This window comes from Thermobia domestica, chromosome 7, assembly GCF_964235325.1.
Source record: "Thermobia domestica chromosome 7, izTheDome1.hap1.1, whole genome shotgun sequence".
Lineage (NCBI taxonomy): Eukaryota > Metazoa > Arthropoda > Insecta > Zygentoma > Lepismatidae > Thermobia > Thermobia domestica.
The window spans coordinates 282,911,655-282,931,421 of NC_137460.1; the positions used below are offsets into that span (position 1 = coordinate 282,911,655).

The 19,767-nt window shown below is 35.1% G+C and overlaps 1 protein-coding gene across 1 annotated transcript; it reads left to right on the forward strand.

The window, feature by feature from the left end:
* The first annotated feature begins 18,071 nt into the window (after positions 1–18,071).
* On the forward strand, positions 18,072–18,452 carry LOC145689764 (zinc finger MYM-type protein 1-like). The gene has a single exon (XM_081763968.1). The coding sequence runs from the start codon at positions 18,072–18,074 to the stop codon at positions 18,450–18,452; it is 381 nt and encodes a 126-aa protein (XP_081620094.1).
* The last annotated feature ends 1,315 nt before the right edge of the window (positions 18,453–19,767 follow it).

Here is a 19,767-nt window from a genome sequence, read left to right on the forward strand (position 1 = left end):
TAGTTGAGGGCCAGTTACTAAATGTGGAAACACGACCTGAATATTTGACTCCGTTTTCGAGTTATTAGGTTTAAAGTATTTTGACCTTTGACCTCGATGGTCATTATTTTGGAACTTGCAGTGGTTGATGACGAATTACTAAATGTGGAAACAGCACCTCAATATTTGACTTCGTTTTCGAGTTATTAGGTTTTAAGTATTTTGACCTTTGACCTCGATGGTCATTATTTTGGAACTTGTAGTAGTTGATGAACTATTACTTAGTGTTGAAACACCACCTCAATATGTGGCTCCGTTTTCGAGTTATTAGGATTTAAGTATATTAACCTTTGACCTCGATGGTCATTATTTTGGAACTTTTAGTAGTTGAGAGCCAATTACTAAATGTGGAAACACCACCTCAATATTTGATTCCGTTTTCGAGTTATTAGGTTTTAAGTATATTGACCTTTGACCTCGATGGTCATTATTTTGTTCGTAGTCTCAGTGTAATTTCTGCTATGTTAAAAGTGCTCATAAAAGGAAACGAGTACACCCCCTTAAAGATTATCTGCTCTACTATGTGTTCGTAGTATCCATGCTATTTTATTAACTCTGTTATGTTATATGTGCTCTGTTAAATAGGTGGATGAAAAATGTGTTATCGTTCTGCTATGTGAAAAGTGCTCATAAAAGGGAACGAATACATCCCTTAAAGATTATCTGCTCTACTATGTGTTCGTAGTCTCCACTTGATAATAAGCCATGTGTTATCGATCTGCTATGTTATATGTTAAAATATGGGATCAGAAAAGTGCTCATAAGAAAACGGAATGAGTGCACCCCCTGCTATGTTATATAGTCTTATGTAAAATGTGCTATGTTAAATAGGTGGATGGGAAATGTGTTATCGATCTGCTATGTTCATAGTCTCTGTGTAATTTCTGCTATGTTAAAAGTTCTCATATAAGGGAATGAGTACACCCTTGCTATGTTATACAGTCTTATGTTATATGTGCTATGTTAAATAGGCGGTTGGAGAATGTGTTATCTGCTCTGCTATGTGTTCGTAAAGTGCTCATAAAAGGGAACGAATCTTATGTATTATCTGCTATGCTATGTGTTCGTAGTCTCCAGTGCAATGTGGCATGTGCGCAGTACGTGAGTCCAGTGGGCGGGGGTCCGGTGCCAGCCAATCAGCGAGGCACTCCTAAAAGACCATGGTTGGACGGTGGGTGGGGCTGGGGGGCATGGCCGGCCAATCAGCGGCTTCCTGCGCCAGCCAATCGGCGTGAAGAGGACGGGTCCGGCGCCAGCCAGTCAGCGCAGTAGATACTCTTAAAATGGAGGTCGTAAAATAGCGAGGCTGGACGGTTCAAGGTGGGCGGAGTAATGGGCCCGGCGCCAACCAATCAGCGTCAAGGGGGAGGGGTCCGGCGCCAGCCAATCAGCGTGAAGGTGCGTGGCCAGCGAATCAGCGTCAAAGGGGCGGGGTCCGGCTCCAGCCAATCAAAGTGATGGGGCGTGGCCAGTCAATCAGCGTGAAGGGTCGTGGCAGGGGGAGGGGCCAGCCGATCAGCATCAAGGGGCGTGGCCAAGAGGGCGGGGTCACGTGACCTGCGCCAACCAATCAGCATCAAGGATTTGCGCATGCGCGGTAGGAAAAAACTGCGCCAAGTGTCCCCTATCTACTAACATCTAATATAGCATCAAAATATAGCATCAACTAATATATATATTCATGCTCATAAAAACATTAATAAAGCAAAGTAATTTTCAGCAAGCTATTAGTGAAGGAGGAACAAATTTTTTTGGCAGTGATTCGCAAATTTTCCTGCAAAATGACTCTTTTCGTTGCCGTATGCTTTCGAAGCATCTTAACAAAACGACATGGTGCCATAGCATCTTCATCAATGTCTTTCTCCAGCTCACTTATTATGCCAGATCATTCTGAAAGTAAAACGTATTTTTTGCCCGAGAGATGAATGTTAGCTCTGGCCTATAACGTAGAATCCTTTCAAAAATCTTGTACTATTTCTTCTGATTCAGGTTTCTTCATAATCGCCATTAACCGTGTTTTGTACAGTTTAAAAAGATCGCTCATTTTGAAAACATGAATCCTTTGGAATCGCTTGGATTTTGGATGCTTTGGAATCGCTTTCTCGAATAGATTCAGTAATATATCGTAGTACATCGGTAGATTCAGTAGTACATCGGCAAAAGCAAAACTTTCACACAATGTCCGATCGTTCTCTAGTTCATGTTCTGTGTGTTTTCTTTCTGCGTAATTATAAATCTAGACAAACAGTTTGCGTGTAACTTGCCTCTTGAACAATCAAATCCCAGGCACTACAAATTCCTATAATTCTTTCATCTTCTAACTTTTCAGCACACTCTGCTACACGAATAGAAATTTGAGAAGGTCAGTTGACTCAACGTGAATCTTTAAATTGTCATAAGTTCGTTGTTTATTAACCAATCTGAGTAAACTATACAACAAAACGAAACTAATTTAACACTCTTTAAACAGTTATATACCTTTTTTCGATAATTCTAGTACCTTACTTGTTATTTTTAAAAATATGAGTAAAATCCATCAAAAGAAATGCGAACTTCCAAATTAAATAGTTTAAAACTTTTTGCTAATTTATTAGACATTGGTATTTTCTACGTCGTTTAGTTTTCAAATCGTAAAGATTTGACTGTTAGTGAAGGCGATATAGGGCCCTGAAACGAACACTATGAATTCACAGAGGCGGCCATCTTTGATAGCAGCCATATTGGATTCTGTTCACCTCTAGGCGACGTGGCACTTCAATTCCTGCTTAGTTCGATCAGAGGAGCAACATTTCCGAGTGGCACCTTTTTAACACAAAGTGCAGGATTTGACCGTTCTTTTTGCCTTATGCTCCCCTACTAGTAAATGAACGAACACTTTAAAATTTCGAGATTGGTGGGTTAATTTGGCAGAACCAAAGTCAAGGTCTCCAGAACTAACTTTAGTATTTGATCACCTAAAATTGCTAAATATTTAATTCGGGAAGGTTCCTTACCTCTTGTATTTTCTTTATTACGTTATAGGCATGCACTGTCTACATTTAGTCTCGGAAGGTCAAGACTGATTCTCGATGAGAGCTTATATAACTTTGACATTAACTTAAATTCTTGTGCTGTTTAGGATTTATGCTCTGCATAGACGTTGTATGAGCTCTTCAAATTAGAGTTTGCAGTTACTTTATTTACATGAAATTAATAATTACACTCCCGATACCATTCAAGCGCAAAGCTTTACTCTTTCGTTAGCAGGAAGGTTATTCATTTACTTAACTCAGGAGACCTTAAAGTTAAAGATATGAAACTCGATGCATGTATTTCTAATTCAAAATTATTATATACGTATTGTAGCTTAGACTTCTAAGGAAGGAAAGGGTCAATTTATGCAATGATTTCCTTCACATTCGAATAAAATACTGTTCCATTATATTGCGAAAACTCATTTCGAGTAGTGTCATTGCTAATAGTTTTCCGTGTTTGTTAAGACCCCTACTCATTTATAACAGAATCTCACTTTTCCTGTGACGAGAGTAACACCTAAGCAAACACTCAGTAAAGTAAATGCCATTAAAATCTATATTCACAGGACAGTGGTGCAAATGCAGTTGAGCTCTTTGTCAATCTTAGCATGGAAAGCGAAAAAAGCCACCACATTGATATTGGAAAAGTAGCTAATGAATTCCTCGCCGAAAAAGATCACCCGCACATTTATTTTACAGATGGTGGTTTAAAGCTATACGTAAGTTTGTTGAAATTGCTCCATAGTTGTGGGGTCGAGACACGGAAGCCATCGGTAATAAGAGGGGAAGTGGCATGTAAAAGTACTCAATATGAACAATATTAATATCGAAATCGTTATGGTATTAGTTTTCGTGGTCGCAGATGAATAGTGACGCTGTCGATGCTGCTTAAGTTCAAGTTAAGCCTTGGTTGGCATGGAGGTCAGAGTGGGAGGTTGACAGGCTAAATAAATAAATAAATAAAATCGAAAACATCCTTTATTTGTGTCGAATATATATTTTTTTGGGATCTCTGACATAAACGTTAATATTCCAGATGTGGTATATAACCAAGATTGGCCCCATTCGCATGCGGTTTCAGAGGAGAGAAGCGGTGAAGATTTCAGAACAGTTCCTTTGACTTAAGTTTCAATACACTGAGCGTGAGGAGTGGTAATACACAAATACTGTTGTCACGTACGGAACTATCAGAGGTATGAATTCTGGGGAACTGTCGTTGCTCCAGGGAGGCATTACCCCATGATCAGTCCCTAAAATTCTTACTGCTTTACAGGAGCGTAGGCAGGAATTTATTTCAGTGATCGAAAGCATTTTTAGGGTTAAATTGTTCAGATGATAATGTATACGTATTATTCGTTTGAAATCTCTCTGTACTTTTCTCTGAGTCAAGACTTTTCGTTTGAAATCTCTCTGTACTTTTCTCTGAGTCAAGACTTTTCGTTTGAAATCTCTCTGTACTTTTCTCTGAGTCAAAACTTTCTCTCTCTGTCTCTCTTTATATATATATGCGGGATCGGTTGTAGACATTTTGTAAGTGTAAATAAACAATATTTAGTCGCCCCCGCCTAAATGATAATAAAAGAATAGAATGCTGTAACGGACAAACATTCTTCAGATATATATTTTTTTGAGGGTAGTGGTTGGAACTAACACTTTCTTTCTCTATACGGAATTATGAGGGCATCTTATTATGAGTGGAACTATCTTTATTTTATTGGTATATGGAATAAAACATTAGTTGTATATAATCTGCCACTAGAGGGTTTCGCCCTCTCTCTTGGCCTGGTGTGTGAGATCATCAATTATTCTTTATTCATATTATGGTCGGTCAGGGAGCTGTGAAAGAATTATTTTTTTGTCAGTAACAAAATCAAAATACAAAGATTTTATATATCAACATCATAAACAAAACGAAATATGAAAACAAAAAGTTATTAAACAAAACAATATTAAACAAAGTATGAAACTAGTAAACAAAGGTGCGAGTGCAGAAAAAATAACATATGTGCAAAAAAGTTATAATAGAAGTAGAGCAAATAAAATTGTGTGATATGTATACAAGATACTGTTGAAAGAAATTATAGTACATATATAGGACAAATGAATAGTGATGAGTGAGGTGCTCTGGACGTCACAACACAGTAGATGGATGTTAGAACAAACAAATGCATATTAATCTTCTGTCCTGGGGCGGTTCAGGACTGATGAAAGACATATGGATAGCCCTTATTAGTGGTGTGGAGAAACAGGGCTATGATGGGAAAAGATGAGGAATATGTTGCTCGATAAGTTGGTGACGAAAGAATGCTGTGTGATGATGATCTGCTAGAATATTGCGGAGATATATTGTAACCAGCACGCTGAGTGGTGTATAACAGTATTTATATGCGGATTCTTGCTGTAAGTCTGTAAATATTGTATCAAGAAATATATCTTTACGATTCTGGAGATTCTTGGCTATAAATTTCTCACGCAAATTGGCAATATGGTTAACGAGCGGAGGAAAGTCAATTTTATCATATAGGTCAGTATTGTGATAAGGAAGTTTGATCCAGATAATTGTTACAATTACAAATTTCTTCAATATATAATAATTCAGTCTCCCTGTGAGTATTAAAGGAAAATGGCGAAATTAAACCTAATTAACTGTGGATGAATCATGACCAAAGTTCCAGTTTTAATAATGTATATATTTTTTTATTAAATAAGCACAGGAAACAACTAAAATGTATACCTAAGATGTATTTTGACAAATATAGTTGAAACATAAAAGTCGAAATAGAATAAAACTCATGAGCTTCAAGTCTAAGATTATCATAAGTTTGATTTTGACAAAGAGATATCCTCTTACACTTCATTAAAAGCATATTTAAATAGTGTTTTCTAGTGATACAAATATGGTAATTAGCTTAATTTCTCGTTTTCTTTGTTACTGAAAAGTTCATGTTATAAAGACACTTTCTGGCTTTCAATTTGGCAAAATCTCTTATTATTGCATCAATATCAATTTCATTCAGAATGTAATTTTCAATGGCCATCAAAGCTAGTCCATTTAATCGTTCTTGAGATATACTTGATTTCAAATAATTCTTTATTAATTTTAGTTAAACTAGTTCAATACACAACAAATGACAATAGTGTCTGTCTTAATTGATATTTAATTTGTCCTCGATCCAGTGGCAGAACTTTAAAATCAGGTTCCTTCGCAAAAATTCTTTTCAGGGCCCTTTAGTCCTATAGAACAATTCAATTCTTTCATGTTTCTTTCCAACATAGACGTACGAAATCAGGCAGTAACACAATGTAAACACAAGCAAAGATGAACCCAAGATTTATCTTTGGGGTCCGAAGATTTTTCGGAATAGCCTATAAATGCAAATAATTTTGTGTATCTGCCCCTGACATTGTCCTAATTGGGGGATCCAGACTCTCAGACTACCTGTGTAGTGTTTCGTCCACACATATTTTTTGGGGGGACACCTTCTCCCGGGAGATCAAAATAATACATCTGTAATATAATAATAAATAAAAGAGTTGCAGCAGTTGCCCTCTGAATACTAAGTGTACCCCCCGGTAGATTTTTTCTCAAAGGAACACTGCACCTATTAGGGATGCCCATGAGACAAGATGTGTAGCTGTCTCGTCTCGAAAATGAGCTATAAAATTGATGTCTCGACTCGGAAAATGTATATTTCTCTATTGGAAGAACCGTGTCTCGACTCGAATTTTGTCTGGAAAATCCTGTCTCGACTCGTCTCGTGCGCATCCCTTGCACCTATTTCGGTGCATCCCTGAACACAAGTAACTAATAATCAAAACTCTACTTTGCATTAGAATTATCACTAATTTAAAATATCACTCCATCTAAATTTAATACCAGAGAATGGATTAATAATTATTGTTATACTGTTATAATTAAAAAAGCATTGTATACGCTGCTGTGATTGGAAGTGAGAGTACTGAAAAAAAACTACTTGTCATCCAAATGACCTTTCATCGCTTTCAATTATATCCTTTCAAGTTATATACTTATATGCCGCGTGAAAACTAATTGTATTCAAATATATTTTGAAATACATGAAATTTAATTCAGACCCTTAACCGAAATGATCGTGTCGTTTCATTTTAATTCATCAATTAAATTACTGCAATCAGGTAAAATAACCTTACAGTTTCAAAAGAATGTCGACATGCAAATGCTTCGTTAACAGTGACTGGTATTGACAACTCCCCACCTCAACATTTGTATGATTTTGTCCAGAACGCGAAAAAAACCTTTTAGAGCCTTCGGTTGCATCTTATCTTCTTTCACGTTTTGTAGCTTTCTTTTCCGATAAAATGCTCACTTGGTTTTATATCGTTGCTCATTATTATTACATGAAAAACAAAGTACTATTAAAAAGTGAAAGCACACATCATTATAAATTAAAAAATAAAACAAAAACGAAACGACTTAGGATAGAAATGAAAATTTTGACGGATGACAAATGAACCAATAGATATTAACAAAGAGAGCATTAAGCAGTGGAAAGCGATTTGAGCCATTAGGAACTTAAGTTAAAATTTCCCTCAGAAATGATTTTTAAACAATCCATTTGTACCGCCCGTCTTTTCTTAGTATTCGCTCCACTCCCTGGGGGAATGGATAAGAAAAGCCTACTTGCTTGCATGGGGGCCAGAAGAATTTTTTAGGGGTGTCATCTCCCTTGTTGGTATATTACGTTTAGTATTTTTATTTGTATTAAGAAAATCTTAAGAAATTATACATATACATTATACTTATCGTAAGCCAGGTGGAGCCCGGCCCCCTCGACCCCTTTGGGGCGCCCATGCTTGCTTCAACTTTGATAATGTGAATTTGATTTACGGTTATGTTTCTCAACCCTTAACTGTGGTCATTGAACCAAAATACTATGCGAAGACACTGTTTAAGACAAGATGGAGGAGCACCCTTGGAGACATTTCTTTCTACTGTGATAATGCCACCCAATCCATAAACAAGACTTGCGGTTGAATTCCTTTCGTTTGTTGATCCATTCGGATTTTAAAGACATACTTGGCAATGATATTCTCTAGCAAGGTGTCGGAAGGATTGTTGAGGGAGGAATGAAGAGTCTGTTATATTTGCATTTTGTGCATATGGTGGGATCGTGGAAAGAATACCACTGTCTTTAGCTCTACGGTCATAGTGATTAATACAACATCTATTGGAAAGCTAAATTTACCTTCATTTTATCTCATATTCATAAAATATCCCTTTTCCCTCTTTAAAAACGTCTATCCTGTGCCGTGGAAATTTTCCTCAAACTAGCATTACTTGTCAGTGTGGCATTGGCATCAATTGATGTACGAGCCCATTTCATTTGTAAAGGGGTGTTATACAGCCAACCACGCAAAGATTCGACTTTATTGTACTTTTGATGTATTTTATCTGTATCTCAGTCTGTACAATATTTATTTGAAGCTATATGAGGAAAATGTTTCATCATAACATTTTTTAAATAAATATTTACATTTAAAACAAAATTCATTTTTTCTAATTTGGCTCCCATTTCACCTGGCGCCTCCTGCGAACGCTTAGTTCGCAGGATTCAAGATCCGGCCCTGCAGTAACAATGGAATTCTGTATTACCGCCCGACTATCGTTGTTGTATAAACATTCCTCATGATATGACGTAGGGAAATGAGTTACATTAGGGTTCTAAGATCTAATATCAAAGTTGAAACATCGCAAGTAAAACAAAAACACGTAATAGCAAATAGTTTTGAAAATAATTTCAGTTTAAACTAGCTGCGACTATATTTAATTCAAAATTGAACTTCTGGAGTGCAACATATGAGCGTAGCTAAAAGAAAAAATCAATAAGAACAGTCGGGATTTGAAACTAAGCCATACAAGTAGGAGTCCCTTACACTAACCATTCATCTACTATGTTTTGTTTACTAAAAATATTTTCCATGCAGCAAAATACCATTTCACACTGAAACATTAACAACATAAGAACAAAGATTTCAAGAAAATTTGCCAAAGCTTATGTATTAAAAGTATCCCGGTATTCGCCCAGTGGTACTGCAAAATCACTAGTCAGGATGCCTCGTATCGAAATTTGAACGGGGAGACTCAATTACGAAGCGTCAACACTAACCAGTAACCTACGTTCGCTCAGTAAACTTCATCAAATTACTTTTCTGTAATTATTTTTCAAAAATGTTTATTATTTTCATGAAGCAAAGAGTGCATCTTCTACTTGGGTTGAGAACTATATCTACTATACTTCAAACAGTCAACTAATAGTTGATGTTCATTATTTCTATCGATTTTCTACGTCTACTAAGTTATTTCAAATTTTTATAATTTTTCCCTTCCGGTTATGACAACATTTTTCGTGGTCTTGGATCAAAAAAATTATCTTCTTTTAGTAATCCAGCGACATCTAATTCCTGTTGAAATGTAGAAAAGACATCTAGTTGTTCGGGATCAAAATCTTCTTTTGTCTTCTCGATGTCTGTGTTTCTACTCAAAATATCGGCAAGATTATTTTTCCCAGTTATGTGTACAGAAATGTAACGGTAAGTTTCTAATTCAAGAGCCCCACGAAGTAATTTTGTTGATAATTTTGGAGATGATTTCAAGTATGTTAAACTCTTACAGTCCGTCAAGAGTTCATATTCATTACATGCCAAAAAGAAATTAAATGCTCTGCAAGCAGACAAAATTGCCAAAAGTTCTATCTCCACAATATGGCGTCCTGTCTCCTCCGGTCTTAATAATATGCTGTAGTAGCCCAAAGGACACCATGAACCATCTGATTGTTGTAGGAGAACCGCTCCAATGGATTTGTACAGGCATCTGTTCATAAACATAGAAGCTTTTCTGGAACATATGGCGCTAAAAGAGGGACGTCTAAAAGTACTTGTTTTAATTTCTCAAAAACATTTTCTTTTTTTCATCTCAAATATATTTAGTTTTTTCTCGTCATGCGCTGTAATGGAGCCACTAATTCTGCATAGTCTTTACAAAAACCCATGCTGTGATCAATCTGCGTTTTGCTGTGATCAAATCATATAAACTGTGCCTACCTTTCCCTGAGATAGTGTAAAACTTTTCTTTTCGTAGAATGTAATCGTTCGATTGTAACATTATAATTAAATTAAACGTATTTTTCGTCACATTAGCCCAGTTCGAATACTAAGATAAGTTACTACTATCAGGCACCCTCAATTTATACGTATATTTGTAATAACTAGTGATTGCATAAATTTCAAATTAGACACATCACATTCATCACAACTACTTTTTTTTCCCGTAATCTCCATTAATAATTACCAGTTGCCATAGGAAACCGAAACAAAAATTCTATTTTATACTGTAACCACAATTACAAATTATCTATCTAAAATCAACATATATTCTATATTTTTTTTCTTAACAACAGATTGTGCACTTTTAAGTTGCACTTTTGCCCAAAATAGCTACAAGAAAAATGGAAGTAATTCACAAATATATAATATCGTTGCATGACCTGAATTGGCATGTTACGAAATCAGGGAATACACAAGAGAAAAGTTTCAGACTGTGTGATTTCAGAGATGTACTTAACAAAATCATTCAAAGTGTGACTAACCGGGTTTCGAAACATGAAAACTTTTTCCACGACTTGGTGTGGTTTGATCCGAGGCGAATTTCTGATTTAAAAGACGAACTACAATCAAATGCTATGAACAAAATCTGTGGCATAGACAAAGGGAAAACTATCGAAGAACTAAAATTTTATGCAGATATTTAATCCAAGTCATCGCAAGATGTGAGTGAATATGATATTGAATATATAATTAGTGAGTAAGAAGAGGAAGCATGGTGAAGCGATATTGAACCAGGGATGTAGGAAATCAAAGTAAACTTGCAAGTCCTGCCTTACGTGTGAATTAAAAATTATATATGAATATCACATGTATGCCTTATGTTATACATACCTCTTTAAAATGTACAAGTTCCTCCCTCTTACACATGTGAAAAGAAAGTCGTAAACAAGCCTCTTTTGAAACTCAATATTATTAAATAAAGATTAAGGGCGAACCTCGGGCAAGACAACCTTCAATATTTTATGGTAATGCAGTATGAAAGGGATATACTACTTTAAGTGAATAAAGATGTCTTAATTAATAAATTCTGACATGTTAATTTAGAATTGAAAAGATTTCTGATATGAGGTAAGGATGTCCTTGTTTCTTGTCATGTAAACAGATCAAAGTAATAAAAGTTAAATGCTATATATATATGATGCATTGCCACATTTTATATATATATATAATGTGGCAATGCATCAATAGTAATTAAGCTGTCTGAAAACAAAGTGAACTATCATAACTCCATTCTCGAGCTGTCAACAAGTATGTGTAAAACTGGACACCTAGGATGTCAAATACCACAAAAAAGGTAGATTGCCACATTGTTACATCACCTTTTCATGTGAGTTTATCCACCACTGTTTCCAAAAGTGATAATTTATTCCAAATTATGAAAAACTACAAAATTTAATCTGGTTACTGATAGTTCGAAAATCCATTTAGTTCATTGTTTTAAGACAGCTCAATTGAGGTTGCCATAATAAAAGGGATCCAAGTTATACATGACGTTTCCAACAAGGTTTATTTATATTCGGAAAGCTACTCTCCGGATCACAAAATGCAAGCTACAAGAACCGCTTCGCACTCCACTCGAGGGTCTACCAATGAGTGAATTGCGTCGTGGTTCTCTTCCCAGCTTATATATTTCACTATGGAGAGTCAATTTCCTAGGCATAAGTATACCTACTTCAAAAGTCAGTTCCCTTGACCTCCAAGGTCTTCACCTTATGTTTGATTATGACGATATGGACAGACATGAACTTTTAAATCAACCCTCGTATTTCTCAACTTCGATTCGTAGAAATGAAACGCAACCAGTTAACATTTGGAGGAGAACAATGCTAAGGAATTTGTCACCCAAAAGGTGCCTCACTTTTCCAGACAGTCTTGCTTCCTCCCGTCAGCCTATTTTAGGTGAGGAATTTCGCTACTCTCATTCTCCACACCCATGCAGTAAAGACTCATGTGATGACGACAAATTTTACGTGATAATGTAAAATTTAGTTGTAATCATTAACTTCCTATTTTATTGAGAGTATCAGTGTTTTCAATATGGTTTCAATTAACCTATGGATTATCCATTATACATTATTAGTAAAACAATAAAGCAAAAACTTAGTGTTGCTAAATTTGCTGTATTTTCATTTGTTAGTGTATTCTTACGCTATTTAACTGGCGACAATGTGACGCCTCAATCCATTCGTCAGAGCGCTTTTAAAACTCCAAAAGGCTGAAACGTAAAGGAGTCTTGCTCTCGCAACAGAAAAATGCACCAGAGAACAGAAAGTGAAAATATTTGTAAAATTAGTTTAAATTGAGCTAAATATTTTTTTCTAATAGTGCAACGACAAATTTGTACATTTTTAATATGGCGTGATGTTGTGATATAAACAATGTGTTTTCATCGCACACCCTCAGTTAACATCTTTTAAATTTAAAATGAATGAAGAAACTCATAGAAGAGTGGTACTACAATCCAGATAATGAGATGTCAAATAAGCTCATCTTTACGCAACCTAATGGAAGTTAAATATCTACAGTGAACTTTCATTATCGTACGAACCACCGCATCCGCCGCTCGCGAATTTCGTGCGTGTTAACGGTATCGTCCCGTAAAATAAATGGGCGAGTGTGATTAAAAGTGAAAATTTTGATAATGATTCTAAGGTGTTCTTGTGCTGATGCTTATATGTAAATATTCCATTTTCATAGAAGTCAAATTCAAAATATAAGTGTTTTGCAAACTATTTCTTTTTCTTTATAATATTCGTTGAAAGCAATATTTAATAGCATCAAAGTGTGTGATTTTACATTTTTTTTTCTTAGTGAATGGTGGGTATCAAATTCTAAATATGTGTGCAGCTTAAAGTAGGACGTCATGAGGTAAGGTATCTTCAAGGCAGTGGAGTGCAAATGTTTACTTTCGTCTCCCACTACTCGTCTGGTGTTGACCGTGTATGTCCGTTCCATCTTATATTCTTTTACAGGTATTAAGGAGTATACCTTTGGGTTGGCGCAAGAGTGACGGTGTGCACACGGCATATGCCTCTGGTATTTAAAACGCCCGAATCCTAAGACCGTGGGAGTGGAGTTATTTGTTTTATCACCAGTTCCTTACTGGATCCCATTAATTTTTGCAATGGAATGATGTTATAATGAAGATTTATAAAGAGATCCAAGGTTCGGATCCCGATAATATCATAGGTAGTCTCATGAATTGGAACAGGTAAAGTTTGAACCACTCAATCTCTTTATATCTTTATATGATATAGATGTTTTATTGAGTGTAACGGAATAAAACTATGTTGTTTTTGATAGTTACAATTTTGAGCGTTTAGACGGTCTGCGAGGATAGTTTGTAATAATATTCCACATACAAGAATAATACTCCACATATGTAATAATACTCCACATATGCGTAGTTAAATAAAAAATACGCATATGTTATAACGTCTCTATGTTAAATTCAGTGCGCCTTATTAACGATTTTAAGTCTACGCCCCTCACAGCTTCTCATTGTGACCCCGGTAGAAATTAGAACACTATTGATATTAGAAAAAACTAATCCAGAGGCATGGAATAACATCAAATGGTAAAATAGAAAATAAATTTCAGAACTTAGCTCAATATATAGTAAAGAATATCGCGAGAAGAAAAAACAACGAAAACAAGAAAAAAATCATACATTACTTTAGCACAAATTATAAATCTTTATAAACGAAGAAGAAAACTTGTTATAAACGAAATTAACTTCTCTCGAAATAACCTGGAACATCACTTCCGTTTTGTTAATGTTCGTTATAATACATGTTTGTAATTCCAGATGTTGTTTGGCAATAGACCAAATGGAAAAGACAAATAAACCATAACAAAATGATATTCGGAAGAATGAAAAGAAAGCCAAGAACAAACTTTTAGATGGTATCCCTGTTGATTGCCAGCACTTTCTTCTTCTTTTAATTCCATTTTACTCCCGCTTTATCCCATCGACTTTAAGACAATTCTGATGAGAATTAATCGCGAAGGATTCATCCAAAGAGTATAACATATTTGAAATCATAGTAGACACTTGAAACTAAATGAATATACAGGTAGACATTAATACAAAAATACTTATTTACTAAACAATAATAGAAAATGTGTATATTTCGGAAGTGTTGCCTAACAACGGTGTAAACACTAAAGCCGAAACTCCTAATACGTGTATCTAGTGTAGTGGAATGCGTGTATATGCACCTTTTTTTTCTTTACAACAAACTTATTCAATACCCAAACCTTTTTATTCAAAAGTATTTTGTAATATTCAACTACTAAATATAAAGATACAATGTAGCATTAAAATTGTTATATAAATTAATATATATATATATATATATATATATTCATACACATGAAAACATGAATAAAGCAAGAAAATTTTCAAAAGCAGCATTTCGTAAAGTAGTTATAGCATTACTTGTATACTGATTATTTAAAATACTGTATTACAACTTACTAAATATCAAAAATTCTAAAGCAATACAAAATCATTTAAAGTCTCAAGTTTCAATAATGATATTGCTCATACGGCAAAACGAAAGATTCATTAAAATGTTTCAAATAAATTTAGACTCACAAAACAATCGTAGGTCAACTCACAAAACAATCTCTCTTGTCTTGCTGTTATTTAAACACACATACAAAAACTTTTTTAAAAAAATTATCAGTAGTACTCGCAAACTTCTATTTTTACCAAATCATCAACTATAACATTTACATAGGCATCAACACTAATGCACGGATCTTTACAACATTAGTGAACACGCGATTTTTGGCTGATACAATCATTACTTAATCTTATTTTCAACAAACATCTTATTGGCAACGGCAAAGTAAAACTCTACTAGCACATTTATGGACATTGATCACAAATATACATCACAAGAGGGATATTCTATCCACCTCCAAAATATTAAAGATGCACAACAAACGGTTCCTACTCATCTAGCATTCACAAGCTAGGCATTCGGGAAGTTAGAAGGGGTAACTATCTTCGGAGTGAGCCGCCCTCTAATGGCCTTTAGCATCACGTTAAAATACGCATACATTATAAGAGTAAATTCATGTAAAGATGCCGCTCTAAATCAGGCTTTTGGCATCTTGAAAATAGCCCTAAATCATTTATAATGCTCAATTGCCATTTAGTTGAACTCAAACGTACACAGCTCTAAAATACTTTATACGCGATCATTATGTTCGCTTGACGAACGTTATCAATTTTCACGTGCCTAGTTGGCTCATGCATTGCTCCCTCAACATACCATGAACAATGGGACCTACCCATCACTAGATTACACAACGAATCAAACAATTTTCTTATGTCGTATTTTTTTTATCAGAATTCTCAAATTCAATTTAAATTTTGTTACATAGTGTTACTATTGTGTGAGTTTATTGATAAGTGCTAGTTTAATACAATATTTTCTCTCCTTTTAAACTAATCAACACAAAAACAATCAGCTAAACATCAAATTGATTCGTTAGGTATGACTATTCTATTTATATTAACCATATACCGAATGTTTTAACTATGGCTTCATTTGTGTTGAGGTGAATAAAAAATTCAGTAAAGTAAATTAACCAAATTATTCCACCTGTATGAATATTTAACAGAAAAGGAAACATAAATTAGGTATTCTTTCATTTGTGTGAGTCGTTGAGCAATATATAATCTCGTAAAAAATTTATGAAAACAAAGTTTTTTAATTATGTTTTCCGCACTAAACTTACTATTTTCGTTTCAAACACTCATTTTTTTTAAAAATAATTAAAATGTTCTAACATAATACGTAAATACGTATATTTGTATATAATATACGAGCAAAACTATCATACTAAATATATATAATCTATTCATGGAATTAGTAAAATTCAAAACTAAACAAAATCTACATACATATCACTACACATAAAATAATTAAAATATCGATATATATCATACAACGTAACTAATATACGTTTGAACATTTTAAAACGAATAAATGAGTTAAACGACGGTTAAACCCTACGGAGCGCCATTAATTGACAAGCCAGGTTGTAAGTCATTCTTAAAAAATACATATGTTAATGAGTTGGTTCCTAAAACCAAGAGCGCTGACTTAATCTCAGTTGAAGCTTGCAGGGTCGCTAAACTCCCTGACGATTCGAATGAATCTCTTCTACACTAAGACTTTATATACCACTCTGGCTGCATGCTTTCGGCATTCAAATCATGACATATCCGGGTTAATTTCCCAACCCCAATTGGGCTGTCAACATTCAGGCCTTTAGGAGGTATTTTAGGAAAATAAATTTAATGAAAAATACGAGAAGAAACATACCCTGGGAGGCAGTGGCGGATAACCAAATAGGCCCACTAGGCACGTGCCTAGGGGCGGCAAATCGTTTCTCCAGAATATAAAAAATGTCTTACGTACGCAGTAACAATTTAGACCTTTGAAACAAATGTTTCAAATCAATGGTTTGTAACACTTTCGCTTCATACGGAAGAAACCTTGGTGTATTGTATATATCATATGTGTTATCGAGATGTTCCGTCTGCTCTGCTTTCTTCAGATTCGAATTGAAGTGTCAATCACTTTGTTTTTTAATCTGTGCTGTGACTTTTATCGCTTGCAATGACAATAATGCAAGCCGCCCACCCAATCTTGCTATTTTGTTTTTGTAAATAAACCGTTGATTTGTCACCACCCTTGTGAAACCAATGGCCAGGCGACAAAGAAGACTGATTGTTTGAAACTCGCATAGTCGCATTGCCTGTACAATGTCAGTCTTTTTAAAAATATATATATATAAAAGACAGAGCGAAAGAAAATACAGTCGGTCATTTTTTAAATTGCTGTTAAGTGAGTTAGTGCATCTTTCGCATGGGCCTAAAAAGTGGTTGTTTTTTTTAACCGTGTTATTAATCTACTCGGAGATACTTCTTTTATATGCAGACGAGTATTGTCGCTTTGCAATAAATAATTACGCAGATATCTAATTCCATGTAACTAGTTTTTGCCTTACCGTATTTTCTGGTGCATTCAGTTGGTTGTTAGTGCGTTTGCGATTTGGTGTTTTTTTTTTTCAGCGTGAAGGAGAAGCAACCTTACAGAAAATGCTTTTTACACTGGATACATTTTTTAGGCGAAATGAACAAGTGATTTCCGAAAGCAGCTCAGTAACTGATGTGGAAGCGGTTACATCGGGTGAACTCTGTGAAACGAAAAATGTTGACAATATTGTGGGTTTAGTGTATGAAGAAAGTTCACTTAAAGTAGTGTCTCCTCAGTTCGTAGGAATTAGTGATTGTGACAGTGAGAGTGCAAATTTCGTTAGTGACGATCGTGCCGAGTGGTGTCTGAAATAGTCTACAATTGACATTCTTCTAAGACATGGAATTAATCAGAATACTGAAAACGATATTTCTAAATTGCAGAGATTCATATTAGGCCAGACAAGATTCTTAAATAGGAGTGATTTGTTTGTTTGTTTGTTTTGTTTTCGTAAACTTGTGAATTGCGAATCGATTTTACGGAATTATGTGGTATATTCGTGTTGCACTGGCGCCGTATAATGTGCATCATGTAGGTTGTTCAAAGACAAAACAAAGATAGAAACTCAGGGCATTTCAGACTGGAAAAACATTTCAAATATTCTAGCATCACACGAAAATTCTGGACAAAAAAACTGCGAACAATGCAGAAATGCAGAAACCTGTTGGGACCTTGGAGAACCATCTTCAATCACATATTCAGAAGTCACAGTGTAAGAAGAGTTTTTCCTGTCGTAAAGAAGTTGACAAGTCGCGGGCTTCCTTTACGTAGTCACGAAGAAAAATTCAATTCTCTCCACAACGGGCAATGCATGATGTCTTTAGAGCTTATTTCCGAGTTTGATCCATTTCTAGCAGAAGACATTGAATGGTATGGAAGTCCGGGGAAAGGTTATAAAAGCTACTTGTCTTCAACAATTTTTGATGTAGTTATTGAACTACTTGCTGATAGAGTGAGAAAAGAAATTATTAAAGACATAAAACAAAGTAAATATTTCTCCGTAATAATTGGTTCAACTCCAGATATTTCGCATACTGATCAGTTATCTCTTGTGTTAAGATACGTGAATAAAGAGGGTAAACTTGTTAAACGGTTTCTTTCGTTTCTGTCAAATCCAAGTCACAAACCTGAAAATCTAGCCGAAGCTGTAATAGATATTTTGACCAGACATTCTATTGACCTTACTAATTGCTGAGGTCAGTCGTACGACAATGCCAGCAATATGTCAGGGGCATATACAGGTTTACAGGCTCGAATTAAAGCAATCAATTCTAAAGCGTATTATGTGCCCTGCGCAGCTCATTCTTTGAATTTGGTCGGAAGTAGTGCAGCAAGCAGTTGTAGGGAAGCATGTGCTTTTTTCAATATGCTTCAAAATATTTACATTTTTTAGTTCAACAAAAGGCTGGAACTTACTTGCTTCTTTCATATATATCCAGGAACGAAAACACTAAAAATCTTTATCACAGACATGTTGCTCAGCACGAGAGGAGGATGAAAACTGTGATAGTGTAATTCAGACCCTTACTCATGTAAGTGATGATCCTTTTGAGAAAACTCTAGTTCGAAATTAGGCCTTATCCCTCTTGAAACAACTAAATAGGGTGGAAACAGTTTTCATGATCACTTTGGAATGATATACTGAAGAGATTCCAGAGTGTCACGGTGAAATTAAAAAGTGTCAATATAGATTTAACAATAGTACATGTTCAATCACTTGTAAACTTTGTAACTTCTCTTCGTGACATGTTCGACTCTTATGAGCAAAAATCCATGGAAAAAAAATTATATGGATTACGAGCGTAGTTATAAAAGGTTTAGAAAACGTAACATTCAAGCCTACGAAGTAAGAGACAATGAGGTTGTTCTAGCAGGAAGACAAACATTTAAAGTTGAGGTGTTTTTTCCTATTCTTGATAAATTGCACGTTGAATTAATTAGAAGAAAGGAAAACTATAAAATAATGTCTGACCACTTCATGTTTTTAAGTAAGTTTCTCCAAAGTTCTTGTGTCATTTCGGAGCCCGCAGCCAACCTTCAGGCTGTATATAAAACTGATCTCGAATCAACGTTATCAAATGAATGTGTACATTTTGCGGGACATTTGAAAACGAGAGAAATCTGTGACGCACCAGCAGAAATGCTAGCAGTTATATGGAAAGAAATGTTGCAATCTGTGTTTCCAAATATGGAGATTGCATTAAGAATAATTTGCGTACTACTGTACTACTGTAACAAACTGTTCAGCTGAACGTTCGTTTTCGGCTCTAAAAAGACTGAAGACTTATGTCCGTTCAACGATATAAGTTATCTATTCCTCATATCGAAGCACACATCTTGACTGATGGATACATCAACTTTGAAGAACTTATATACGAGTTTGTAGCGATCAAAGTGAGGCAGAAGCACCTTCATTTATGACTCGTGAATTTAATTTTTCAATACATTACATAATTTTAGGTATAGCACATACATAAAATGAATTGTTTGTACTAGGACTATTACTTTTA

What these genes read in the sequence shown, in the direction of transcription:
- LOC145689764 (XM_081763968.1), top strand. Translation starts at nt 18,072, where the DNA reads ATGTCTTTAGAGCTTATTTCCGAGTTTGATCCATTTCTAGCAGAAGAC.